Source organism: Mauremys mutica, unplaced genomic scaffold (assembly GCF_020497125.1).
Source record: "Mauremys mutica isolate MM-2020 ecotype Southern unplaced genomic scaffold, ASM2049712v1 001126F_np12_obj, whole genome shotgun sequence".
Taxonomy (NCBI): domain Eukaryota; kingdom Metazoa; phylum Chordata; order Testudines; family Geoemydidae; genus Mauremys; species Mauremys mutica.
Genome location: NW_025423122.1, coordinates 29,596 through 57,544, shown reverse-complemented (window position 1 = coordinate 57,544; position 27,949 = coordinate 29,596). Strand labels below are relative to the sequence as shown.

Sequence of the window (27,949 nt, the reverse complement as noted above, 5' to 3'; positions counted from 1 at the left end):
CCCCAGCCTGGGTGCTGGAGCTGCGTGGAGGGGAATTAAAGGGCTCTGGGATCTACACAGCCACGGGGAGCGCTGAGCCCATTAAATCCCAGCCCCAGCCCAGCTGCTGAAGCTGTGTGGGGAGGATGGGCTCTGGGTTCCCAGCAACTGCCGGAGCTCTGAGCCCTTTAATTCCCGGCCCCAGCCCAGCTCCTGGAGCTGCGGGGGGGAATTTAAAGGGCTCTGGGCTCCCTGCAGCCGTAGGAGTTCTGAGCCAGAGATGAAAGTAAGCTGGTACGGGCCAGTACAGCGTAGCGGCAAGAGCCAGTACACTGAGCCGGACTGCACCGGCTTCCTCAGCGGGGATTTAAAGGGCTCAGAGCTCCGGCGGCTGCGGGGAGCCCAGAGCCCTTTAAATCCCTCCTCCCCTCCCACCGCAGCTCCGGCAGACGGGCTGGGTCTGGGAATTAAAAAGCTCGGTGTTCCCTGCAGCGACAGGAGCTCTGGGCCCTTCAAATCCCGGCCCCAGCCCGGCAATCCTCTGGCTCCCTGCAGCCGTGGCAGCTCCGGGCCCTTTAAATCCACACCCGAACCCGGCTGCCAGAGCTGCGGGGGAATTTAAAGGGCTCTGGGCTCCTTGTAGCCGCGGGAGCTCTGAGCCCTTTAATTCCCAGCCCCAGCCTGGCTTCCGGAACTGCGGGGGGTATTTAAAGGTCTCTGGGTTCCCCGCAGCTGTGGGATCTCTGAAGCAGAGATGAAAATAAGCCATTACGGTCCAGTACAGCGTACCAGGAAGAGCCAATATGCCGTGCCGGACCGCACAGGCGTCCTCAGCAGGGATTTGAACGGCTCAGAGCTCTGGCGTCTGCAGGGAGCCCAGAGCCCTTTAATTTTCCCCCGCAGCTCTGGCAGCCGGGCTGGGGCCAGATTTAAAGGGCTTGGTGCTCCCCGCAGCTGTGGGAGCTCCGGGCCCTTCAAATCCACACCCGAATCCGGCTGCCGGGGCAATCTAAAGGACTCGGGGCTCTGCGGTGGCCTGAGCCCTGAGCCCTTTAAATTGCCCCTGAGCCCAGGGTTGATTTAAACGCCCTGGGGCTCCCAGCCACAGCCGATGCTCCAGGACCTTTAAATCTTGAGAGGCCCCGCCTCTTCCGGTTGAGGCCACGCCCCCTCAGGATTCCAGCAGTACTGGTAAGTCCTGGAAATTACTTTCACACCTACTGTGAGCCCTTTAATTCCCGGCCCCAGCCCAGTTTCTGGAGCTGCGGGGGGAATTTATAGGGCTTTGGGCTCCCCACAGCCATAGGAGCTCTGAGCCAGAGATGAAAGTAAGCCGGTACGGGCCAGTACACAGTAGTGGCAAGAGCCAGACGGCTTCCTCAGCGGGGATTGAAAGGACTTAGAGCTCTGGTGGCACGGGGAGCCCAGAGCCCTTTAAATCCTTCCTTCCCTCCCACCGCAGCTCCGGCAGCTGGGCTTGGGCTGGGAATTAAAAAGCTCGGTGCTTTAAATCCTGGCTCCAGCCTGGCTGCCGGATCTGCGGGGGGAAATTAAAGGGCTCTGGGCTCCCCACAGCCGTGCGATCTCTGAAGCAGAGATGAAAATAAGCCATTACGGTCCAGTACGGCGTACCAGGAAGAACCAGGTTGTCCTGAGGAGCCACGATTTCTCCAGGAGCTGGGTAAAGGGCACCGGGATCAGCCTCTCAAAGGTAGGGGAGGGTCGTGTGAGGAGAGGGTCTAAGAGAGGAGGATCGTGGGCTAGGCTCTGTATTTGGGCTTGGCAGGGATCGAGAGAAGGGAGAGGGCTGTTAGAGGGCAATGCGAGGTGGGAGGGGGTCAGAGATGGGGGCAAGGCCTGAAAAGTTCAGCTGCTTTAGATCAACTGTGCCAGAGAATCACTGGTTGAAGTGACTGAAAGCTCTGAGCTGGGGCTGGCCAAAATCCTCCTCCTCAGATGGGAACATCCCAAAAGTTTGCAGAAGCTCAGCCTCTGAGGTGAACGTTGTGGCCCTAACCTCTCTCTGCTCTGTACCTCACAGGATTCCAGCCGGCTGTTCCAATGCAGGAGGAAAACTGTGCCACCGAAGTCTCCCAGCACCTGTGCAGTGAAGTGCCACTTACCCCCGCTGTGATTCACAGACCTTGCCCTGGCTGTCTGCACAGGGCTGAATTTCACCCCTTCAGAGTGTAAGGAAATAATTGGCTGAATATATTTCAGCAGAAGCAAATCTCAATCAGCAAAGCAAAACAACTTAAACACATCAAATCATAAACCACCCCAGCCTGAGGCTCGCTCAGCCTGGATTTGCAGCCATCTCAACCCACAGCCATTCTGCACCCACTGGCTTCCCAACAGCTGTTTTTATAGCCCTTTCCCTGAGCACCTGTGCAAGGACAGATTGAAGGAAGCCAGAATTAACCCCTTACTCGCTGAGGACTTGGGATGTCCCTAGCCCCTAAGAATTTGGCTAGTGGCACATGTGGCAGGAGCCATCCTTCCCTCCCTCCAGAATGGAAATGAAACCCTCTCCAGACAGACACTGACACCAGTGAGGGAACCACAGCCAACAGGGAAGAAACAAATGATCACTTCTCTCTCTGTGTATTTGTCTCTTGTAGGTTGGGGAGTTGCAGCCTCACAGCTGCTTGCTGTGGGGATCTCTCCACTATTCTCAGCACCAGCCAGAGCCTGACAGAGCTGGAACTGGCGGATAACAAACTGGGGGATTCAGGCGTGCGGCTGCTGTGTGAGGGACTGAAACACCCAGACTGCAGAAACTAGTGTAAGTAACTGCTGGTTTCCTGCAGTCTGTGCTTATTAACAGTGACCTGAGCTTTGTCTACTGAGGCATCTGTACTCCTGGCAGCTGTGGAAAACTGTTTTCTATCCTGAGAAAACTTAATATTTCCCCGTTCTGCATTGTGATCCCACTGGTTAGGGCACTCACCTGAGGTGTGGGAGGCACAGGTTAAAATCACTGCTCTGCCTGATTTGGGGGGAGACGAAGCTGGGCCTCACACAGGCCAGGTGAATGCCCCAACCACGGGGCTACTCGCTATTCTAGGCTTGCTCTCTCTGTAGCTTTGCCCTGAAAGTCCAGCCTGGCTAAGAAAGACCTTCCTGACAGAACTTCATCAACACCACGACATTCCCACAAAAAGTGTGTGACTAATCTGCATTTTCTGATGGAAAAACTATGTCACTGAAAAAATCCCAACTGGTTCATCTAATGACCACACAAAAACACCTACTCTCCTCCTGCATACAGCTGAGAGACCCCACCACACTGTAGATTCGTCGTATTTTACTAGACAGAATTTGGGTCACACAGAGCCTCTTCATGCCCCATAGATATTTTCTGTAGGTCCTCTGTTTATTTTACTCACTAAGGTTTGGTCCACACTAGAAAGTTAGGTCGACCCAGCTATGTCACTCAGGGGCATGAAAAATTCACCCCCCCCCGAGAGACTTAGTTAAGCTGACCTAAGCCCCAGTGTAGGCAGTGCTAGGTCACTTACTGAGCATGGCATCCTGCTGGGAGCACATGGCTCCAGGATCTGCATTGGTTGCCCATTGGTCTCTGGGTGGAGTTTAAGAGGCTGGTTCTGATCTATAAAGCCCTAAATGACCTGGGACTGGCCTACCTGAGGGATTGTGTCTGCCCCAACTGCAGTCAGCATGGGCACCTGAGCTGATTCCCCCTTTGTTATAAAAGAGAAGGGATGGTTGGCCTCTGTGAGGGCTCTGGGACTTTCCCTTTCCCGCAGTCCAAAATACCCCACATTTAGGGACCTTCTGGGCATGCTGCAATGAGGCTCTGTTTGATTGGGGTTTTAAAGAGGGTTGAGAAGGTGTTTTCTGTAGCTGAATGGATAACTTCCTATTAGAATAATTAATTAAATGCTACTGGGGTTTTGGTTGTAGCTCTAATTGTGTGTTAGAGGTCTAGAGCAGGGGTGGACAAACTTTTTGGCCTGAGGGCCACATCTGGGAATAGAAATTGTATGGTGGGCCATGAATGCTCACAAAGTTGGGGTTGGGGTGTGGGAAGGGGTGAGGGCTGTGGTTGGGGGAGCGGATTCTGGGGTGGGGCCAGAAATGAGGAGTTCAGGGTGCGGGAGGGGACTGTGAGCTGCAGTGGGGAGTGGGGTGCAGGGGAGTGAGGGCTCCGGCTGAGGTTGCGGCCTCTGGGGTGGTGCTGGGGGATGCGGAGTTTGGGGTATAGGAGAGTGCTCTGGGCTGGGATTGAGGGGTTTGGAGGGTGGGAGGGGACTCAGGGCTGTGGCAGGGGATTGGGGTGCGGGAAGGGGTGCAGGCTGGGGGTGCAGGTTCTGGAGTGGGGCTGGGGATGAGGGGTTTGGCATGCAGGAGAGTGCTCTGGGCTGGAATGGAGGGATTCAGAGGGCAGGAGGGGGATCAGGGCTGGGGCAGGGGGTTGGGGTGTGGGGAGAAGCTCAGGGGTGCAGGCTCCAGGTGGCACTTACCTCAAATGGCTCCCAGAAGCAGCAGCATGTCCCTTCTCCAGCTCCTACACAGAGGTGCAACCAGGTAGCTCTACACACAGGGCCAGTTCCAGGCACCAGCATTCCAAGCTGGTGCTTGGGGCGGCATTCTGCAAGGGGCGGCAGCCCCCCTTGTTTTGCCCCCAAACAGCGCGCCGAATTGCTGCTGCGGGCGGGGGGGGGCAGTCCGTGTGCCCTTAGGGCGGCAGGCACATTTCTGCGGCGGCGGCAATTCGGCGGCAGCTTCTATGTTTAGCTGTCCGGGGCGGCTTCAGCTAAACATAGAAGCTGCTGCCGAATTGCCGCCGCCGCCGCGGAAACGTGCCTGCCGCCCTAAGGGCACATGGACTGCCCCCGCCGCCCAGGGCGGCAATTTGGCGTGCTGCTTGGGACGGCGCAAACTGTAGAGCCGGCCCTGTCTACACGTTGCCCCATCTGCAGGCACCGCCATTGCAGCTCTCATTGGAGCACCGGAGGACATTGGAGTGCATAGGAGCCGGAGCGGGGCTATTGCTTCCAAATTAAGAATAACTTTAGAACAGGGGTCGGCAACCTTTCAGACGTGGTGTGCCAAGTCTTCATTTATTCACTCTAATTTAAGGTTTCACGTGCCTGTAATACCTTTTAATGTTTTAAGAAGGTCTCTTTCTATAAGTCTATAATATATAACTAAACTATTGTTGTATGTAAAGTAAATACGTTTTTTAAAACCTTTTAAAAGCTTCATTTAAAATTAAAGAAAAATGCAGAGCCCCACAGACTAGTGGCCAGGACCTGGGCAGTGAGAGTGCCGCTGAAAATCAGCTCACATGCCGCCTTTGGCATGCGTGCCATAGGTTGCCTACCCCAGCTTTTGAGTTACACACAGGTATCAAGGAGGGGAAATGCAGAGGAAGAGGCATAAAGAAGTCATCATTTTGCTCTCTGTATATCTTCATATCCTACAGACTGGGGTATTGTGATCTCACAGTTGCTTGTTGTGGGGATCTGTCCTCTGTTCTCAGCACCAGCCAGACACTGACAGAGTTCAGCATAAGGTGGAACAACCTAGGAGATTCAGGAGTGCAGCTGCTGTGTGAAGGATTAAAACATCCAAACTGCAAATTACAGACACTGCAGTAAGTACCAGATGGTTCCCTTTAGTCTGTGCCTGTTAACACTGTGGTTGGTGAGTTACACTCTATTTATCAGGATCACAATAACCTGCATGGAACCCAGCCATGGACCAGCCCCACTCTGCTCCCAAGGCAAAAAACAGAGACTCACCGATATCTTCATTGCTCATATTTTGCTAGTTAAACAACTGAATAATGAGAGAACTGCAGAACATAGGGCTAGAAGGGGCCACAATGATCAGCTGCTCTAACTCCCACCAAGATGCAGGAGTTCTGGGTACTGCAGTGGGCTCAGTCCCTGGGCCCTGTTCTGCAGGCAAAGTAGCTGGGTAATTGTCCTAAAGGGGCAGCCAAAGTTCCCTCAATACAGGGTAATCCTTAGGTGGTGCAAAGCAGGTCTAACCACATTTTTGGCACCCTTCCACAGCATCCCTCCTGCCTCAGCATAGGAAGGGCAGAGAGGTTAGGAGGGGCAGGGTGTAGTGCAATGACGCTTCACCGGATCCTAGCCTGGCACAGCAGCTGAAGTAACTTAGAGCAGCCCTGAGATTCCTCTAAGTTACACCAGAGGCTGTTTTGGCTCCCACCTGGCCCAGGATCAGTGCAGTAGGAAGGTGGCTTACAGCCAATATCTTCTCCTCGAAGTCTCTCAGCAGTGGCAGATGTGAACTTGGTGCAGCCGAGGACAGAATCTGGTGGCTTTTAGCAAACGACAAATGCAGCATATTTTGACATTAGAAAACAATGACTTTACTCACTAAGGCAGTAACAACCCCACATGTGTGCACACTGCCCTGAACTGGAGCTGTCACTCCTGCTCTCCCAAAAGGGCTGGAAAGAAAAGGAAATTGAACATGGATCTTTTCTCCCAAAAGGGCTGTAAACAGTAAATGTGAATAAATATCAACATTAATGTGTTTCCCACAAAGGGGCTGGGACTCCCCTCGGATTATTACCCATCATTTCACAGAATCATAGAATCTCAGGGATGGAAGGGACCTCAGGAGGTCATCTAGTCCAACCCCCTGCTCAAAGCAGGACCAAACCCAACTAAATCATCCCAGCCAGGGCTTTGTCAAGCCTGACCTTAAAAACCTCGGAGGAAGGAGATTCCACCACCTCCCTAGGTAACCCATTCCAGTTCTTCACCACCCTACTAGTGAAAAAGTTTTTCCTAATGTCCAACCTAAACCTCCCCCTCTGCAACTTGAGACCATTACTCCTTGTTCTGTCATCTTCTACCACTGAGAACAGTCTAGATCCATCCTCTTTGGAACCCCCTTTCAGGTAGTTGAAAGCAGCTATCAAATCCCCGCTCATTCTTCTCTTCTGCAGGCTAAACAATCCCAGTTCCCTCAGCCACTCCTCATAAGTCATGTGCTCCAGTGCCCTAATCATTTTTGTTGCCCTCCGCTGGACTCTCTCCAATTTATCCACATCCTTCTTGTAGTGTGGGGCCCAAAACTGGACACAGTACTCCAAATGAGGGCTCACCAGTGCTGAATAGAGGGGAATGATCACATCCCTCGATCTGCTGGAAATGCCCCTACTTATACAACCCAAAATGCCATTAGCCTTCTTGGCAACAAGGGCACACTGTTGACTTATATTCAGCTTTTCGTCCACCATAACCCCTAGGTCCTTTTCTGCAGAACTGCTGCCCAGCCATTCGGTCCCTAGTCTGTAGCAGTGCATGGGATTCTTCTGTCCTAAGTGCAGGACTCTGCACTTGTCCTTGTTGAACCTCATCATATTTCTTTTGGCCCAATCCTCTAATTTGTCTAGGTCCCTCTGTATCCTAGCCCTACCCTCCAGCGTATCAACCACTCCTCCCAGTTTAGTGTCATCTGCAAACTTGCTAAGGGTGCAGTCCACACCATCCTCCAGATCGTTAATGAAGATATTGAATAAAACCGGCCCCAGCACCGACCCTTGGGGCACTCCACTTGATACGGCTGCCAACTAGACATGGAACCATTGATCACTACCCGTTGAGCCCGACCATCTAGCCAGTTTTCTATCCACCTTACCGTCCATTCATCCAGCCCATACTTCTTTAACTTGCTGGCAAGAATACTGTGGGAGACCGTATCAAAAGCTTTGCTAAAGTCCAGAAATAGCACATCCACTGCTTTCCCCTCATCCACAGAGCCGGTTATCTCGTCATAGAAGGCAATTAGGTTAGTCAGGCATGACTTGCCCTTGGTGAATCCATGCTGACTGTTCCTGATCACTTTCCCCTCCTTTAAGTGGTTCAGAATTGATTCCTTGAGGACCTGTTCCATGATTATTCCAGGGATTGAGGTGAGACTGACTGGCCTGTAGTTCCCTGGATCTTCCTTCTTCCCTTTTTTAAAGACGGGCACTACATTAGCCTTTTTCCAGTCATCCGGGACCTCCCCCGATCGCCATGATTTTTCAAAGATAATGGCCAATGGCTCTGCAATCTCATCGGCCAACTCCTTTAGCACCCTCGGATGCAGCGCATCCAGCGCTCGTCCAGCTTTTCTAAATAGTCCCGAACTACTTCTTTCCCCACAGAGAGCTGGTCACCTCCTCCCCATACTGTGCTGCAGAGTGCAGCTGTCTGGGAGCTGACCTTGTCTGTGAAGACAGAGGCAAAAAAAGCATTGAGTACACTAGCTTTCTCCACATCCTCTGTCACTAGGTTCCCTCCCTCATTCAGCAAGGGGCCCACACTTTCCTTGACTTTCTTCTTGTTGCTAACATACCTGAAGAAACCCTTCTTGTTAATCCTAACATCTCCGGCTAGCTGCAACTCCAAGTGTGATTTAGCCTTCCTAATTTCACTCCTGCATGCCTGAGCAATACTTTTATACTCCTCCCTGCTTATTTGTCCAATCTTCCACTTCTTATAAGCTGTTCTTTTGTGTTTAAGAGTAGCAAGGATTTCACTGTTGAGCCAAGCTGGTTGCCTGCCATATTTACTTTTCTTCCTACACGTCGGGATGGTTTGTTCCTGCAACCTCAATAAGGTTTCTTTAAAATACAGCCAGCTTTCCTCGACTCCTTTCCCCGTCATGTTATTCTCCCAGGGGACCTTGCCCATCAGTTCCCTGAGGGAGTCGAAGTCTGCTTTTCTGAAGTCCAGGGTCTCTGTTCTACTGCTCTCCTTTCTTCCTTGTGTCAGGATCCTGAACTCGACCATCTCATGGTCACTGCCCCCCAGGTTCCCATCCACTATTGCTTCCTCTACTATTTCTTCCCTGTTTGTGAGCAGCAGGTCAAGAAGAGCTTTTCCCCTAGTTGGTTCCTCCAGCACTTGCACCAGGAAATTGTCCCCTACACTTTCCAGAAACTTCCTGGATTGTCTGTGCACTGCTGTATTGCTCTCCCAGCAGATATCATGGGTGATTAAAGTCACCCATGAGAACCAGGGCCTGCGATCTAGCAACTTCTGTTAGTTGCTGGAAGAAAGCCTCATCTACCTCAACCCCCTGGTCTGGTGGTCTGTAGCAGACTCCCACCACGACATTACCCTTGTTGTTCATACTTCTAAATTTAATCCAGAGACTCTCAGGTTTTTCTGCAGTTTCATACTGGAGCTCTGAGCAGTCATACTGCTCTCTTACATACAATGCAACTCCCCCACCTTTTCTGCCCTGCCTATCCTTCCTGAACAGTTTATATCCATCCATGACAGTACTCCAGTCATGTGAGTTATCCCACCAAGTCTCTGTTATTCCAATTACATCATAATTCCTTGACTGTGCCAGGACTTCTAGTTCTCCCTGCTTGTTCCCCAGGCTTCTTGCATTTGCGTATAGGCACTTAAGATAACTCGCTGATTGTCCCGCTTTCTCGGTCTGAGACAGGAGTCCTCCCTTCTTGCAGTCTCCTGCTTGTGCTTCCTCCTGGAATCCCACTTCCCCACTTACCTCGGGGCTTTGGTCTCCTTCCCCCGGTGAACCTAGTTTAAAGCCCTCCTCACTAGGTTAGCCAGCCTGCTTGCAAAGATGCTCTTCCCTCTCTTCGTGAGGTGGAGCCCGTCTCTGCCTAGCAATCCTTCTTCTTGGAAGACCATCCCATGGTCAAAGAATCCAGACCCTTCTCTCCGACACCATCTGCGTAGCCATTCGTTGATTTCCACGATTCAACGGTCTCTACCCTGGCCTTTTCCTGCCACAGGGAGGATGGACGAGAACACCACTTGCGCCTCAAACTCCTTTATCCTTCTTCCCAGAGCCACGTAGTCTGCAGTGATGCGCTCAAGGTCATTCTTGGCAGTATCATTGGTGCCCACGTGGAGAAGCAGGAAGGGGTAGCGATCCGAGGGCTTGATGAGTCTCGGCAGTCTCTCCGTCACATCGTGAATCCTAGCCCCTGGCAAGCAGCACACCTCTCGGTTTTCCCGGTCAGGGCGGCAGATCGATGATTCAGTCCCCATGAGGAGAGAGTCCCCGACCACCACCACCCTCCTCCTCCTCCTCTTGGGAGTCGTGGTCGTGGAACCCCCATCCCTAGGACAGTGCATCTCATGCCTTCCAATCAGTGGAGTCTCCTTCTGCTCTGTTCCCTCAGGTGTATCATCCACTCCACTCTCTGCACTAGTAGAGAACATGAAAACGGTTGCTCACCTGCATCTGTGTTTCTGGTACATGGATGTTTCTGGTACTCTTTCCCTTTCTGGAAGTCACATGCCGCCAATTATCCTCGCTGGCCTTCTGTCCCCGCTGTGTAGCCTGCTCTGAATCTTCAGAACATTGTGCCCGCTGCAGCTGATCCTGACGTCTATCCAGGAAATCCTCATTTTCTTTTATGGAACGCAGGGTTGTTATTCGTTTCTCCAGACCTTGAATCTTCTCTTCCAAGGTGGAGATCAGCTTGCACTTTGTACAGACAAAGTCGCTTCTATCCTGTGGAAGGAAGACGAACATGGCGCATCCTGTGCAGGTCACAACGGCGGATCGCTCAGCATCCATGGTCTCTTCCTTCTAAGAGCTCCCTTACTTGTGGCAGAAGCTACAGAGAGAACCTGCGGGAGGGGAGCCTCAGTAGGCTCTCTCCAGGCGAACTCCCAGGCAAACTCCTTCTGTTTGCCTCTCTGCTGTTTGCTGCTCAGCTGGTTCGCAGCTGACTGCCTTTTTATAACAGTCAGGCCCAGCTGGAACAAAGCACTCCCAGGTCACACTGGTCAAACAAGCAACCAAACAATCAAGCACACAGTCAATCTGCCAAACTGCCCCCCCAACAGACACATGTGTGCACACTGCCCTGAACTGGAGCTGTCACTCCTGCTCTCCCAAAAGGGCTGGAAAGAAAAGGAAATTGAACATGGCTTTGTTCTCCCAAAAGGGCTGTAAACAGTAAATGTGAATAAATATCAACATTAATGTGTTTCCCACAAAGGGGCTGGGACTCCCCTCTGATCATTACCCATCATTTCACAGAATCATAGAAGATTAGGATTGGAAGGGACCTCAGGAGGTCATCTAGTCCAGTGGTCCCCAACTATTTTGTGGCCAGTAGCACATGCATGTTTTCAGAACAGCGTGGTGGGCGCCAACAATTTTTCAAGGCTTATTTTGTTATTATTAAATTATTATTGTTATTATTAAATAATACAAAAAAACCATATTTAATATTACATAATATATGAATCCAGAGAGAAGCCGGAGAAAAGCCACAAGGACAGAGAACACTGGTGCCCGCAGCCCTGGAGTACTCTGTGCCCAGCAGGCGCGGGGGCCCAGATTCTCTTCTCTGCTGGGCACTAGGTGGGCCTCGCACCTGCCGGGGACTGAGAACACCAGCGCCTGCAGCTCCAGAGTTCTCTGTCCCCGGCAGGCGCGGGGCCGTGGCTTCTCTCCAGCTTAAGCTGTAGCCCCACACCTGCCAGGGACCGAGAACACCGGTGCCCGCAGCCTGCAGCCCCAGAATTCTCTGTCCCCATCAGGCACGGGGCCGCAGCTTCTCTCCCCGGCTGGGCACTAGGCAGGCCCTGCACCTGCCGGGAACAGAGAACACTGCGCCCGCAGCCTGAGTTCTCTGTCCCCGGCAGGTCCCCTGCTAGGCACTAGGCGGGCACACATAAATGCCTGGGTGGGCGCCATGGCGCCTGCGGGCACCACGTTGGGGACCACTGATCTAGTCTAACCCCCTGCTCAAAGCAGGACCAATCCCCAACTAAATCATTCCAGCCAGGGCTGTGTCAAGCCAGGCCTTAAAAACCTTAAAGGAAGGAGATTCCACCACCGCCCTAGGGAACCCATTCCAGTGCTTCCCTACTCTCCTACTGAAATATTTTTTCTTAATATCCAACTTAGACCTCCCCCACTGCAACTTGAGACCATTGCTTCTTGTTCTGTTATCTGCCGCCATTGAGAACAGTCGAGCTCCATCTTCTTTGGAACCCCCCTTCAGGTAGTTGAAAGCAGCCTCATTCTTCTCTTCTGCAGACTAAACAATCCCAGTTCCCTCAGCCTCTCCTCATAAGTCATGTGCTCCAGCCCCCTAATCATTTTTGTTGCCCTCCGCGGGACTCTCTCCAATTTGTCCACATCCCTTCTGTAGCGGGGGATCCAAAACTCGATGCAAGGCCAGATATGGCCTCACCAGTGCTGAAGAGAGGGGAATAATCACTTCCCTTGATCTGCTTGCAATGCTCGTACTAATGCAGCCCAATATACCATTGGCCTTCTTGGCAACAAGGGCACACTGCTGACTCATATCCAGCTTCTCATCCACTGTAACCCCCAGATCTTTTTCTGCAGAACTGCTGCTTAGCCAGTCAGTCCCAAGCCTGTAGCAATGCATGGCCAAATCTGCATTGTCACCTCAGCTACTGATAACACAGCCCAGTCAGCAAATGTGTCACTGAGAACCAGCGGTGGGCTGGCACCCAGTGCCTTTTCTGGCCCATCCTTCTCATGGCAGCTAATTCAGGGCTGGTCTGCAACCCCACTGGCCAGAGCTCAGCCCTGTCATCTCTGGTCTCCTCAGCATCCCTGTGCATTGTCCTCCTGTGTCACCAAGCCTTAGCAATTGCCTCTCGCCTCCTGCTTGCAGGCTGCTCCACCCCCCCATGTCCTGGTGTTGCTGCTCCCAGCCCGCCAGCCACAGCCTGCTTCTCTGATCAGCTCTCCCCTTCCCACCTGCCTCCTTGCCCTGGCTCTCAGGATACCACTGCCAGGCTTTCTGTCCTCGCTGCCTACAGCCTTCTGTTCCCCCCCCCCCCCCCCACACACACACACACTGGCCATCTCTCTCTCCCAGCCTGATTCCTTCTGTCCACAGGATGTCACATCTCTTTCCTCCTCATTCTGATTAACACAGTGCCCCCTACTGGTGAGATGCTAATCTAGGTTCTTCCTCTACCAGAATAACCTAGCCCAGTGGTCCCCAACCTTTTTGTGACCAGTAGCATATTCATGTTTTCAGAAGAGCGTGGCGGGCGCCAACAATTTTTCAAGGCTTATTTTGTATTTGTACATTAAATAATACAAAAAAACCCCATATTTAATATTACATAATATATGAATCCAGAGAGAAGCCGGAGAAAAGCCACATGGACAGAGAACACCGGTGCCCGCAGCCCTAGAGTACTCTGTCCCCAGCAGGCACGGGGCCCCAGATTCTCTTCTCTGCCGGGAGCAGAGAACACCACGCCCGCAGCCTGAGTTCTCTGTCCCTGGCAAGTCCCCTGCTGGGCACTAGGCGGGCACACAGAAATGCCCTGGTGGGTGCCATGGCACCCACGAGCACCACTTTGGGGACCACTGGTTTAGTCCTTTCTCTTCCTACCATTCTAGATGGGGGGTACCCAGTAGGGAACCAGCAGGTCATTACAGTATATTGTTAGGACTATCCCACCCATTAGAAATAGCACCTGTAACAAGATGGCCAATGTTTGTATGGTGGGTCCTGCGCTTTTCTTGGGAGGGACTAAGACACTACCCCTTGCCCCTGCTCTTGGGTGCCAAGGGCCCCACTAGTGGCCCGGGAAGGTGGTAGAGGAGGGAAGCGGGAAAGGGGTCTAGGTTTTCTCCTCACTCTGGGCTTGGCTACACTTACAAGTTGCAGCGCTGGGAGTTACAGCGCTGGTCATGCAGCTGTGTAGGGCCAGCGCTGGAGTGTGGCCACACTGACAGCTACCAGCGCTGCAGTGTGGCCACACTTGCATCACTTTCCAGCGCTGTATTGAGAGGTGCATTGTGGGCAGCTATCCCACAGAGCACCTCGTCCCGTTTTGGCGCCGTTTTGGCGCTGAGTATTGTGGGAAGGGGAAGGAAGTGTGTGGGTCATTCCGCTTCCTGTTCCAACGCCCCGTGGTGCATCGCTTCACATCCCAGCAGTCTGTCTTTCTGGCAACGTTTGGTGCCATTGTGAGTGTCTTTCTGCTCTGTGTGTGAATCGCGATTTCTGTGGGAAATGGAGCCCGAGCTGCTGAGGACTGTGCTGATGAGTGTCGCCAGCACAACACGTTTGGCAGTCGAGCTATTCCTTCAGCTCCAAAGTGACAGTGAGGAGTCTGACGATGATATCGATATCGATTCTCCTGCCGCGTGTGACACTAAAGTGCTTGTGGCATTCACGGAAATGCTCAGCACCGTTGAACGCCACTTTTGGGCTCGGGAAACAAGCACTGAGTGGTGGGATCACATCGTCATGGAAGTCTGGGATGACGAGCAGTGGCTGCAGAACTTTCGTATGAGAAAAGCCACTTTCATGGGACTGTGTGCTGAGCTCGCCCCCACTCTGCGGCGCAAGGACACAAGATTGAGAGCTGCCCTAACGGTGGAAAAGCGGGTGGCCATTGCAATCTGGAAGCTGGCAAATCCAGACAGCTACCGGTCGGTCGGGAACCAGTTTGGAGTGGGAAAGTCGACCGTTGGAATCGTTTTGATGCAAGTTTGCAAGGCAATTAATCGCATCCTGCTAAGAAAGACCGTGACTCTGGGGAGTGTGCAGGACATTGTGGATGGCTTTGCACAAATGGGTTTCCCTAACTGTGGAGGGGCAATAGATGGGATGCATATTCCTATTCTGCCCCCCCCCCCCAACCTGGCATCAGAGTACGTTAATCGTAAGGGGTATTTCTCTATGGTTCTCCAGGCGCTTGTGGATCACCGCGGGCGTTTCATTGACATTTACACAGGCTGGCCTGGAAAGGTGCATGATGCACGCATCTTTCGGAACAGTGGCCTGTTCAGGAAGATGCAGGCAGGGACTTTTTTCCCAGACAGGAAGATCACAGTAGGGGACGTCGAAATGCCCATTGTGATCCTTGGAGACCCCGCTTACCCGTTATTGCCTTGGCTCATGAAACCCTATACAGGGAAGCTTGACAGGAGCAAGGACCGGTTCAACTACAGGCTGAGCCGGTGCTGAATGACTGTGGAGTGTGCTTTTGGCCGTTTAAAGGCACGCTGGCGTTGCTTGTATGGGAAGCTAGACTTGGGGGAAAGCAGCATCCCCGCGGTTATATCCGCTTGCTGTACCCTCCATAATATTTGTGAAGGGAAGGGTGAAACATTCAGTGAGGCATGGACCACCGAGGTTCAAGTCCTGGAGGCTGAATATGCACAGCCAGAGAGCAGGGCTAATAGAGAGGCCCAGCACAGGGCTTCAAGGATTAGGGATGCCTTGAGGGAAGAATTTGAGGCTGAAAGCCAACAGTAATGTTTGCTGCCTTGCATGGGAGTGAATTGCACTGTTTACACTGTTATTCTATTATCCCTAAAATGATTTGCAGTGCCTCTTTCTTTACTGGGCTAAGGTATCTTTCACTATCTGCTATAATAAAGACTGTTTTCAAAGCCAAGAATTGTTTTATTGAAAAGAAAAAAACTTCCTTGACAGACAGACACACAACATTTCATGAACACAAGAGGGCAGGGGTGTGGGTTGGTGAACTGTACAGTCACAAGTTTGCATATGTCCTGTCTGGTGTGCTGTTTAACGAATCCTGCACTTCAGGGTGCATATACTGCATGGTGATGGGGGTTGAGTGCAGAGGGTAAGGGTGGTAGGTATCAGGGCTGGTTGGTGAGCGTACAGGTGTTGGAGGCAGCTGGTGGTGGTAAGAACCTGAATGCTGGGGAAAGGTGGTTTGAGCTGACATTGGGGCACAAGGCAAAAAGCTTTGGGACGGGGGGGGGGGAGTAGCACGGTAGTGCTCTGCTTGCATGGCAACGAGTGACTCGATAGAGTCCGCTTGGCGCGACAGGATGCTTAGAAGCTGCTCTGTGCTTTTCCTTTTGGCCACTGCATTTCTCTTGCGGATCCTGCTTTCCCTCTGGCGGATCTTGCTTTCCTTCTCTCTCCACTCCTTCAATTCCTTTCTCTCTGTAGCAGAGTGATGAAGAACAGTTTTCAGCATGTCCTCTTTGCTCTTTCGGGGATTTTTTCTCAAATTTTGAAGCCTCTGTGATGTTGAACATCTGGGCAGTCCAGTAGTCAAGGTCACTGTAGAAACACAGAAATGACAACATTTAACACGGGCAGCATTGTATTCACTATCTCCAGACATGAATTGTTACACTGAGGGAGTTCTCACTTTAGCATTCTTTTCCCAAACGCATAACACAACAGAAGCCACGAAATGGTGAGTGAGGGGTGCTTATAGAGGGAGAAGTGGGGCTTGAGTGATAGAGGGGAGCTGGTTGCTTTGGGTAATCTGGAGTGCTAGAGGGGTTGAGTGAAGATGCAGCTGCAGGGGTGATCTTATCTCCCTATCTCTTCACTAAAGAGTCTCCCAACATTTTTCACAGGAGTTAATCCTGGAAGATGTCTCCTTGCTGCGAGACACTAGGGAACAGCGGGAGGCTCTTTTAGAGCAATGTGGATTCTGCCCGGGACCCTACGCGGCTTGCCTGTGTTCAGAAATGGTCCCCCCACCACTGGCAGCACAGTGGCGCGGACGCGTCACCGTCACTGGGACAAGGGACACAGTGGCTCTGCCTATAAACCTGCGCAGGCATATTGCCCACGCTCTGGATGAAACTTTTGCTGAGATAACTGAAGCAGATTACCGCGACGTGATAGACCACATCAACGGGCTATTCCACATCTAGAGGCTGGCATGCAGGCAGCCATAACCCCCCTTCCTCTCCAGAAACATTTCCACCCAGAAAATAAAAGCCGCTTACCGTTAACCCGCTCCTCTGCTTGTCCTTCTGCAACTGCTGGCTGCTGCGATTGGGTACTTTCCTCCTGGCTTGAGAAGAGCTCCTGGCTGCATGCCCACTCTGGGGTGTCTTCCCCCATCCCAGTAGCTTCACTCGCGGTTTCCTCCCCCCCGCCCGCCGCCTCCGCCTCCGCCTCCGCCTCCTCCTCCTGTCCCCCAGCCTGCTCAGAAGTGTCCATCGTTATCCTGGGATTGGCAGTGGGGTCACCCCCAAGTATCTCGTCCATCTCCCTGTAAAAACGGCAGGTCGTGGGGGCAGCTCCGGATCGGCGATTCCCCTCGCGGGCTTTGTAATAGGCACTCCGCAGCTCTTTAACTTTCACCCTGCATTGTAGTGCGTCCCGATCATGGCCCCTATCCAGCATGGCCCTTGATATCTGCTCAAAGATATCGTAATTCCTACGGCCGGAGCGCAGCTGTGCCTGCACAGATTCCTCCCCCCAAACACTGATGAGGTCCATCAGCTCGCCATTGCTCCATGCTGGGGCTCGTTTGCCATGTGGAGGCATGGTCACCTGGAAAGATTAACTGATTGCACTCCACACACACCTGGCTGCAGCAAACAGGAAGGAGATTTTTAAAATTCCCGGGGCATTTAAAGGGCGGGTCACCTGAGGCAAGAGCAGTAGAGTGCAAACTGATGAGCAGAGTGGCTGAACAGGAATTGTGGGATAACTCCTTATTCCCTGGAGGACACTTAAAGCGCTGGTGAGTGTCCACACCTGCTGAGCAGCGCTGGATCACCAGCGCTGCACTCCTTATACCCCTGCCGGGATGGGTTTTCAGCCAGCGATGCAGCCAGGGAGTTGCAGCGCTGGTTGTGCCCTGCAAGTGTGGACGGGGTGTAATTGCAGCGCTGGAAAGCCTCCACCAGTGCTGCAACTTGTAAGTGTAGCCAAGCCCTCTGAGTCCCTCTCAACCTCTGTGGGTTTCTTACCCTCTTCCCCCTTGGGTGGGGTTATCTTCAGTCCTTAGATGTTGGGGGAGGGAGTCTCCCTTACTTTGTCAAGTATCAGAGGGGTAGCCGTGTTAGTCTGGATAAAAGCAGCAAAGAATCCTGTGGCACCTTATAGACTAACAGACGTTTTGCAGCATGAGCTTTCGTGGGTGAATGCATCCGAAGAAGTATTCACCCACGAAAGCTCACGCTGCAAAACGTCTGTTAGTCTATAAGGTGCCACAGGATTCTTTGCTCCCTTACTTTGGTTCTCTGATCTTTCAAATCTCACAACACACCTCCAAGCTCTAGTCCTCTCTCCTTCCTCCTCTTCCCCTGATTGCCTGAAGCAGGGGGTTCATTAGGTTCCTGATGGGGCCTTAATTGACTACAGGTGCTACAATTAACCTGTAGCAACCCTCCCTAGTCTACAGGGAACCACACCTTAATTAGCCTAAGGCTACCACTCTACCCCTGCTCCCAGGCCCTCCTATATCACACACCTCAATCTACCTGTCCCTTCAACTCATCTGAACAATCGCATATAGAACACATAGTAACTGACACAACACCTGCACATGGTAAATTATTCCCTCCAGGGCTTATAGTGTTTAAAAGAAGAGGGGGTGTTTCTATGGGGATCCCACAGGGATCGGTTGGCCCTATGCTTTGTAACATTTTTATCAATGACCTGACAGACAACATAGTATCACTGATAAAGTTTGCAGATAACACAAAAATTGCAAAAGGGGAAATAATGTAGAGTAAAAGTTACTGCTACAGAGCAATCTGTGTTGCTTGGGAAATTGGGTGCAAGCGAACAATATGTACATTTTAATACAGACCAATAGAAATGTGTGCATCTAGAAAAAAATAATTTAGGCCACATTTACAGGATGGGGAATCCTATCTTGGGAAGCAGTGACTCTGAAAAAGACTTGAGGGGGTACGGTGGATAATCAGCTAAGCATGAGCTCCCAGTGTGTTGCTGTGGCCAAAAGGGCTAATGGATGTATAAAGAGAAGAATCTCGAGTAGGAGTTGATGTTATTTTACCTTTGTATTTGGCACTGGTGTGACGGCTGCTGGAATATTGTGTCTAGTTCTGGTGCCCACAGTCCAAGAAGGATGTTGATAAATTGGAGAGGGTCCTGAGAAGAGCCATGAGAATAACACAAGGATGGGAAAACCTGCCTTATAGTGACAGACTTCGATCTACTTAGCTTAAGAAAGAGAAGGCTAAGGGGTGACAGGATCACATTGTACAAGTACATACAAGGGGAACAAATATTTGATATCAGGCTCTTCAGTCTAGCAGAGGACAGTATAAAAGGATCCAATGGCTGGAAGCTGAAGCTAGATAAATTCAGACTGGAAATAAGGTTCCGTGAGGGCAGCTAACCACTGGGACAATTTACCAAGGGTTGTGGTGAATTCTCTGTCACTGGCAATTTTAAAATCAAGATGGAATATTTTTTGTCGACAAGCTCTGCTCTAGTTCAAACAGGAATTGTTTGGGGGAAGTCCTGTACTGCAGGTCAGACCAGATGATCACAGTTGGCCCTTCTGGCCTTGGAATTTATGACTAATCCCAAAGGCTCCTCTCAGAGCACTGTGGTTTACTGTACATGCCTAGAATGAAGACTGCTGGTGCCAGCGAATGGGGCAAAAATAAGCAGTCACAAATCTTTGTATCTCTCTGGCTCCTGCAGACTGAGTGGTTGCCATTTCACAGCTGCTTGTTGTAAGGATCTCACCTCTGCTCTCAGCACCAACCAGACGCTGACAGAGCTGATCCTGGGAGAGAAAACAATGGACAACTCAGGTGTGAAACAGTTGTGTGAAGGACTGAAACACCCAAACTGCAAACTGCAGAAACTGGGGTAAGTTACAAGTGGGCTCCTTTCACCGGTGTTCCTTTCACATGGGGCCAGGCTTTTGAAAGTGCTCAGCATGCAGTAGCTTGTGACTTCTATGGTCAGATTTTCAGAAAAGCCAGCAGGACCCTGGGTAAATGGGACTTCAGTCCCCTTGAACATCCAGCCCCAGTTGTGGGTGCTGAGTTCTTTGGAAAATCTGGCACATAGTGATGTGATTTAAGCTCTTTCTCCTGGGGTCAGTGTTATTGTCCAGGCACCCAAGAACTGGCACCTAGTCTCCTCCTGCAGAGAAAGGAAGAGAGATCCACTGCTGTGATAACAGTAGAGCTGGGTGACATTTTTTGCTCAAATAGTAAATTTGCAGAAAACTGCAGTTTCAGGATGAAAATATTTGCAAATGGATGTTGCATCTGATGAATACTTTTGGCAGAATAAAAAGCTGACCTTTTTTCAAGCAAAAGATTTGTCTTGTCACTTTGAAACAATGTTTTGTTTAGAAATGTAGCTTATTTGATTAATTTCTTTTTTTGAGGGTAAAAAACACTTCAAAAGAAACTAAAGAAAAACACAAAAAGACCCGAATTTTTTTCAGCTCAAATAAATTTTCATTTGGCACCAAAAAAATTGTTTGTTTGATTTCTTTTAACAACAGCAACAACAACAACAACCCTGAAAAATTGAGGGTTTGGTTCAAAATGAACCTTTTTTTTTTTTTCAGTTCAGCCACCAACCTGAAAAATGTATTATTCATGCAGCTTGACTAGCTTAAACATGGGATAATAAAGTGGCTGTTTGAGCACTTCAAAGGCAGCGTAGTTTTGTGTTAGAATTAGGGTGACCAGACAGCAAAAGTGTGAAAAATTGGGACAGGGAATGGGAGGCAATGTAAGAAAAAGAGCCAAAAATCGGGACATCTGATCACCCTAGTTAGAATCTCAGTTATTTTACTCAGTAAGCAGGACTGAGAATACGAGTCTGGGGTGTTTCACAATTGAATTAAAATAACTCTCCACGCAAGTGATAATTTACCACCATTTCAACAAATAATTCTGGGACAAAGCCAAACAGACAAAGAGAAAAAGGAAAAGAGGGGAAGGATACAAAGTCGACACCTAATTGTTTTTGTTTTATTTCTTTTTCTTTCTATGATGGCAACCCCGTTTCTTCACTCCTCTCCTCCTCATCTTGGTTGTCTGTCTAGTCAGCAGCTCATACAGATATTGGTAGGATTGGAATGTCCAGCCGGCTCCTTAGGCAACTGACATCTGCCTTTTCCTCCAGAACAATGTCAAGCAGTTTAAAACTGTTTTTAAGATCATCTTAGTTCATAAAAGCTACCAGAGTTTCAGCTTAAGCAGCATTTAAATCCAGCACAGCCGGACAGCTACAAGAGAATGTTTTGAAATTTCCATACCACTGGCCTGAAGGGGAAAAGGCAAATCTATGGCCTGGTCTACACTAGGAATTTATGTTGAATTTAGCAGCATTAATTTGACTTAACCGTGCACCCGTCCACAACAGGAAGCTAATTAGTTCAATCTAGAGGGCTCTTTAGTTCAAATTCTGTACTCCTCCCCAACGAAGGGAGTAGCGCTAAATTCAACATGGCTATGTTGAATTAGGCTATGTGTGGACGGAAATCGACCTTAGTAGCTCCGGGAGCTATCCCACAGTGCACCACTCTGTTGACGCTCTGGACAGCAGTCTGAGCTTGGATGTTCTGACCAGCCACACAGGAAAAGCCCCGGGAAAATTTGAATTCCTTTTCCTGTCTGGCCAGTTTGAGTCTCATTTCCTGGTCGGACATCGGGGCGAGCTCAGCAGCACCGGCAACGATGCAGAGCTCTCCAGCAGAGGAGTCCATGCAATCCCAGAATAGAAAGAGGGCCCCAGCATGGACTGATCGGGAAGTCTTGGATCTGATCGCTGTGTGGGGCGATGAGTCCTTGCTTTCAGAGCTGCGCTCCAACAAACGGAATGCGAAGATCTACGAGAAGATCTCCAAAGCCATGACAGAGAGAGGATACAGCCAGGATGCAATGCAGCGCCGCGTGAAAATCAAGGAGCTGAGACAAGGCTACCAGAAGACCAAAGCGGCAAACGGACGCTCCGGATCCCAGCCCCAGACATGCCGCTTCTACGAGGATGTTCTGCAGGACCGCAGGCAGGAGAACAGAGCCCCCCTGCAGTGTATCTGCAACCGCCCTCCCCCGCCACAAAGTCCCATACCCCCCTCACCCAAAATAACAAGAAGGAGGGGTGCCAGGGGCCGTGAAAACTGTCACTCCACCCCAGCAGAGTGCTCAGTTACCCAAAAGCTCTCATTCCCTAAATTTTGAGAAGTCCTTCCCTTCCTGACTCACCCAAGCCCCAATCCCAGTTTCATCCCCTAACTGTCTAGTTGATTATTAAAAATACTTTGCTGTTAATTACTGTTTCCGTCATGTTTTTGTACAGAAGACTGTGTTTGAAGGGGAGGGGAGGGGGTTTGTAATTGCATAGGACAGTCACTTTTACCAGGGTACAGACACGGGGGCAGGATCAGCAGCAGGTAACACACACAGTGCAGTCAGTAGGCACCCTGGTCGGAATGGGAGGTGGTTTCCATTTTCTGTGTGGGTGGGGGGTACATGACTTTGTAGTGGGGGAGGGAGGTTACAGATCTTATGCAGCGGTCCTTGTCCTGGACCACAGGGCCACACAGCAGGGGAATCTGTAACCGTCCTCCCCCGCCACAAGGTCACATAGCCCCCGCACACAGAGTCCCAAAAAGGAGGGATGGCAGGCTCCGTTGAAACAACCAGTCCGGCACTGCGGACCGCTCTAGGAGCAGGAGCCTGTCATTCCTCGAGTTTAGAAGCGGTCTTTACATCACTACACACCCTACCCAGCACAGTCTGCGTCCCAGTTTCAACCCTTTAACGCAAAGTCATTAATAAAGAAAACGTAGTTAAGTAACAATGAAACATGGATTTTATTTTTACATGTGTGTTGGAAGGGGGGAAACGGGGTGAACGGGGTATGTAACTGCAGAGGATAGTCAACAGTAACTGGGTAAAAAGAAACAGGGGCAGGTTCAGCTTCTCTGTAAAGAAACTGAACAGTCATAGGTCACGCTGCTCGCTGAGGAACCTAGCTTTCAAAGCCTCCCGGATGCACAGCGCTTCCCGCTGGGCTCTTCTAATCGCACAGCTGTCTGGCTGAGCGTAATCAGCAGCCAGGCGATTTGCCTCAACCTCCCATCCCGCCATAAAGGTCTCCCCCTTGCTCTCATAGAGATTGTGGAGCACACAGCAAGCTGCAATAACAATGGGGATATTGGTTTCGCTGAGATCCGAGCGAGTCAGTAAGCTCCTCCATCTCCCCTTGAGACATCCGAAAGCACACTCCACCACCATTCTGCACTTGCTCAGCCGGTAGTTGAAGAGTTCCTTGTCACTGTCCAAGGCGCCTGTATAGGGCTTCATGAGCCAGGGCATTAGCGGGTAGGTTGGATCCCCGAGGATCACTATAGGCATCTGTCAAGTATCAGAGGGGTAGCCGTGTTAGTCTGGTTCTGTAGAAGCAGCAAAGAGTCCTGTGGCACCTTATAGACTAACAGACGTTTTGCAGCATGAGCTTTCGTGGGTGAATACCCACTTCTTCAGATGCAAGAGACTATTCACCCACGAAAGCTCATGCTGCAAAACGTCTGTTAGTCTATAAGGTGCCACAGGACTCTTTGCTGCTTCTATAGGCATCTGCACATCCCCAACAGTTATTTTGTGGTCCGGGAAGAAACTACCTTCCTGCAGGCATCTAAACAGACCAGAGTTCCTGAACACACGCGCGTCATGAACCTTGCTCGGCCATCCGACGTTGATGTTGGTAAAACGTCCCCTATGGTCCACCAGTGCTTGCAGCACCATTGAAAAGTAGCCCTTTCTGTTAATATACTGGCTGGCCTGGTGGTCTGGTCCCAGGATAGGGATGTGAGTTCCATCTATAGCCCCACTGCAGTTTGGGAATCCCATCGCGGCGAAGCCATCTATGACGACCTGGACGTTTCCCAGGGTCACTACCTTTGAGAGCAGTAGCTCAATGATTGCGTGGGCTACTTGCATCACAGCAACCCCCATGGTAGATTTGCCCACGCCAAAGTGGTTCGCTACTGACCGGTAGCTGTCTGGCGTTGCAAGTTTCCAGAGGGCTATGGCCACTCGCTTCTGCACAGTCAGGGCTGCTCGCATCCGGGTGTCCTTGCGCTTCAGGGCAGGGGACAGCAAGTCACACAGTTCAAGGAAAGTGCCCTTACGCATCCTGAAGTTTCGCAGCCACTGTGATTCATCCCAGACCTGCAGCACTATGCAGTCCCACCAGTCCGTGCTTGTTTCCCGGGCCCAGAATCGCCATTCCACAGCATGGACATGACCCATTGCCACCATGATCTCCACGGCGCGGGATCCCATGCTTTGTGAGAGGTCTGTGCCACTCTGAGACTTCATGTCCTCACCGTGCTGCTGGAGCCTCCTCGCCTGATTTCTCAGCAGCTGACTGTGGAAGAGGTGGACGATAAGGTGCGAGGAGTTGACAACGGCCATAAGTGCAGCGATGATCGCAGCGGGCTCCATGATCGCAGTGGAGTGCTGTGGCATCCGCGCTGTCACTAACAGGAAAAGTGTGCGAACTGATTTCCCACCAGCGGGAGTGACGGTTGAATGATAACAGTTACCCAAGACCACCCTCGACACATTTTTCCCCCCAGCATGCATTGTGGGGAAATCCCAGAATTCAAATGGGCAGCGGGGACTGTGGGAACTGTGGGATAGCTTCCCACAGTGCACCGCTTCCAATGTCGACGCTTGCCCCGTTAGTGTGGACTCACAAAGTCGAATTAGTGTCCTTAGTGTGGACACACAAATTCGACTTTGTAAGGTCGATTCCACAAATTCGAATTAAGTTAAATCGAACTAATCTGGTAGTGTAGAAATACCCTATAAAAGAGAGAGAACTAAAAGGACCAGAAATAAAGGAAGATAAAAGACTGATGGGAATTAAAAAATGGAAGTAAGTTCTGTGGAGCATTGAGATAGCAAATACATTTAAACAACATCCAGATTTCTACACAGTCCTAGACATCCCCCACACAGCCTTTGGTTCTGGGATGTTACAACCAAAACACATGATGGCAGCTTTCAAAATGATTTAGATTTAGAACAATAACTTTATAGATTAATAACAATTCAGAAACAAATAAGTTCGCTGAAGTCTGTTTTCTTGCTTGCTATAAATGTCACATGCTGGCATCTCCCTCCCTCTAAGTGGGCCGAGAGTTCCGCACGTCACTCAACAGCAGCCTCTTCAGCAGGCAAGGACGGGCCTGGTCAGACTCCAAAGGGAATCCAGTGGAGATGGTGACTACCGGGTGGACCAAAAATGTGTGGGATGGGGAAAGAAGATGGGCCCAGATAGTTATGTCTGAACATTCATTGCAATAGTCTTTTGTGTCCATTCCAGAGATGATTTCACTGAAACCAATGCTGTGCGGCTAACTCTGCTTCAAAGAGATTGTGTTCTCAGGCATTATGTCTTACACTTTTTCTTGACTTGTTTTCCCGCACAGCTTGAGCAGTGTCAATGTAAATGAAGACACACAGAGAGAGCTAGATGCTGTGAGAAAGAGGAAACCTGATATGGTCATACGTATATGGAAGAATTGGAGAACAGGAGCCATTGCAGCGACACTGCTCTGGCCTGGCTGTCGGCCTGCTAGCTGGGACAGCAGCTAGGGCCAGGACCTGCCTCTTTTAAGGCATCTCTGGCATCACCAAGGACTCCGGATGTATATTCTCCTGCTGGTGTTAAAAGTGAGAACCTCACACTATGGGGAAAATACGCTCCTGTTTTGTGAGCTTGTTGAATTTACACATTCAGCCTCCACAGGCGCAGGACTGGAAGAGACTGTCAGGTCTGTGAGAACCAAAGGCTTATTATGTGGAGCTGGTTAGGCTTTTTAGGTTCACCCACTGATATCTGCCCACATCCTCAAGGTTGTAGACCCCTGTTGCTTATTGAAAGAAATGTTGTTTGGTTTCAGTTTTATAAATTGTATTAAAACTATTACACCAACAAACTGTATCACCAAAGTGAAGCTACTAATCGTACTACAAAACTAAATGAAGCACAGAGCAATGCAACTATCCAAACAAAATCAAACCCCGATTAAATTAGTCTCAGTGTTGGATCAAAACTATGTCACCAAATTAGTTACCTCATCAGATTAATAAGAACTGATTATTTGTTGTATTAATCCTAAAAAGGATCTAAGAAGGTGACTGTTTGGGTTATGAATCCCAGCTAAAGAATTTTACCCAATCAACCAAATCTATAACTTGGTGCTGGGTCACTCTCTTAATACTGTAGGGAGTTTATTATTTAATGTCCGAACCACAAGCTCAGAGCCAATTACAAAGCTTTCTCCTGACATTTCAATGTGTGCTGGTGAACATTTTCCTCCCCTCACCCAAAGCTATTACAGTGCAGGCTTTGAGAAAACACGCTCTGCTAAGCAGCAGTTTGACATCTCTTATTTAGCAATTTACAGCTGACAGCTTTGTTTCTCAGGCCTCAAACACACACAGACAGAACATACTTCAGCAAATGTCTTTGAGACTGTTTTAGGGCTACTTCGATCCGGGGAACTTTCTTTAAGGCGCCTTCCTGGTGTGGATTCTACTGGCACTCGTACGCACATGCTGCATGTATGTACAAACCCAGGCTCTCACACCGTCAGATTAGAGAATAAAAAGGGCTGGGGCATCTCCCAGTTAACAAAACCAAGGCAAAAATAGAAAAAAGGGGAAAACAAGACATTTAACATAATGCCCACGCTTGTGCTGGGACTTATAAAACACAAAAAGTCTGTACACACTAAAAAAACCCTGACTGACAGAGCAGGAGGGGGAAACACTAACTCCCCTACCTTTTGGGCTTGATCCTGCTATGATCGAGGGTATATTCACCTATGCAATTTATATATATATATATATTTTTTTTTTCCGACAGACGGGTAGGAGCACTGAGGACTCTAATCTTCTCCCTATTGCCCAATATCTCTATGACCGGGGGTGTGCACAACTGAATGATTGATCACTTTATACGTATGATATACCCTTTAGCAGTATTTTCAACAATCACGGTGCATGTCCTCCCCCTTTTGCAATTCTCCACCAACAAATGTTATGCTTAGAAGAAGCACACGGGATTTTTTTTTTAGGAGAAAAGGCAATACGCCGCGGATATTGGAGATACAACAATTAGCATATGCATTTAATTACACACATAGACACACTGTCCCACTAGTCAATGTTACAGTTACCAGTTCAGAGGCTGTCTCAGTCTAGTGGCCAGCTAGGTTGATTACAAGTAGGGAGGACCCAGGTTCTGTAGGTCACGACACGATGCTCTGGGGAAGTCTTGGCAGGATGAACCCAAAATGTTATGGAAAAGAACCCTGTTTATATAGTGATTTTTGTTTTATTGAGACCAATGAGTTTTTCACCATTATGCTGTAATTAATTGCTGTTTGACAAGGGCTTGTTTTTTTATTTTTTTTTATTTTTTTATTTTGTTTTTTATTAGTTTTTTGGGGAGTTACCCCATGCTGGTTTTGATTAGTTATTTTGTCCCGGTTGATAGGTACCTGCCTTATTTTTTAGAGTTGTTAATTTGTCCTTTTTTGACATTTTAATAGGGGCATGTGGCAATTTTTTGGTATCTTTACGTTGTTTGGGGATTTTTTTTAGAACATTTGGTTTGATAATGGCCTTGACAGTTATTTTTTTACATACACATTTTTTATTTACACACAAAACAGGATTGATTTACACAGAACATTTGAACAGGAACATTAAATTGCAATGCAGGAGAAAACCATTATTGCATTCTTTTATTAATTTTAAAATGATAATTTTAAACCTACAACAAAGTGGTGACCCCAAAGGTCTATTACTGCCTTGAAATTAGCTTTAGACACAAGATTCTGGCTGATGCAATTTTTACCAAAGGCCTGTTAGGCCATTCCTTTCTGCTTTCAGAAATGGTGGCTGGCAGAATATTGTTCAATTATATTATACATTAATACATTTAATAAATGCTACATTACCAGTCTTTATTTTTTATTTTAAATTATACAAAATACAAACCTAAGATTTTACTACTACAAGGCCACACAGGCCAAGGCCGGTCAGTGGCTGTATAGGCAGGTGCCTAAACATCTGTTGGTAGAAGGATTGAGACAGAGGGGTTCTGAGGGTGGGAGGGGGATCAGGGCTGGGGCAGGGGATTGGGGCATGGGACCGGGTGTAGGCTCTGGCTGGGGGTGCAGGCTCTGGGGTGGGGCTGGGG

General features: G+C 49.8%; 1 protein-coding gene across 1 annotated transcript; it reads left to right on the top strand.

Annotated features, from left to right (window-relative positions):
- The first annotated feature begins 1,301 nt into the window (after positions 1-1,301).
- Positions 1,302-26,529, top strand: LOC123357856 (NACHT, LRR and PYD domains-containing protein 3-like). The gene is made up of 5 exons (XM_045000800.1): positions 1,302-1,315; positions 2,601-2,728; positions 5,353-5,602; positions 19,397-19,567; positions 25,167-26,529. The coding sequence occupies exons 1-5, from the start codon at positions 1,302-1,304 to the stop codon at positions 25,330-25,332; spliced, it is 729 nt and encodes a 242-aa protein (XP_044856735.1). The 3' UTR covers positions 25,333-26,529.
- The last annotated feature ends 1,420 nt before the right edge of the window (positions 26,530-27,949 follow it).

Coding starts and splice junctions, on each gene's coding strand:
- LOC123357856 (XM_045000800.1), top strand. Junction 5,603..19,396: donor TGCAAATTACAGACACTGCA/GTAAGTACCAGA, acceptor TGGCTCCTGCAG/ACTGAGTGGTTGCCATTTCA. Junction 19,568..25,166: donor TGCAAACTGCAGAAACTGGG/GTAAGTTACAAG, acceptor TTTCCCGCACAG/CTTGAGCAGTGTCAATGTAA.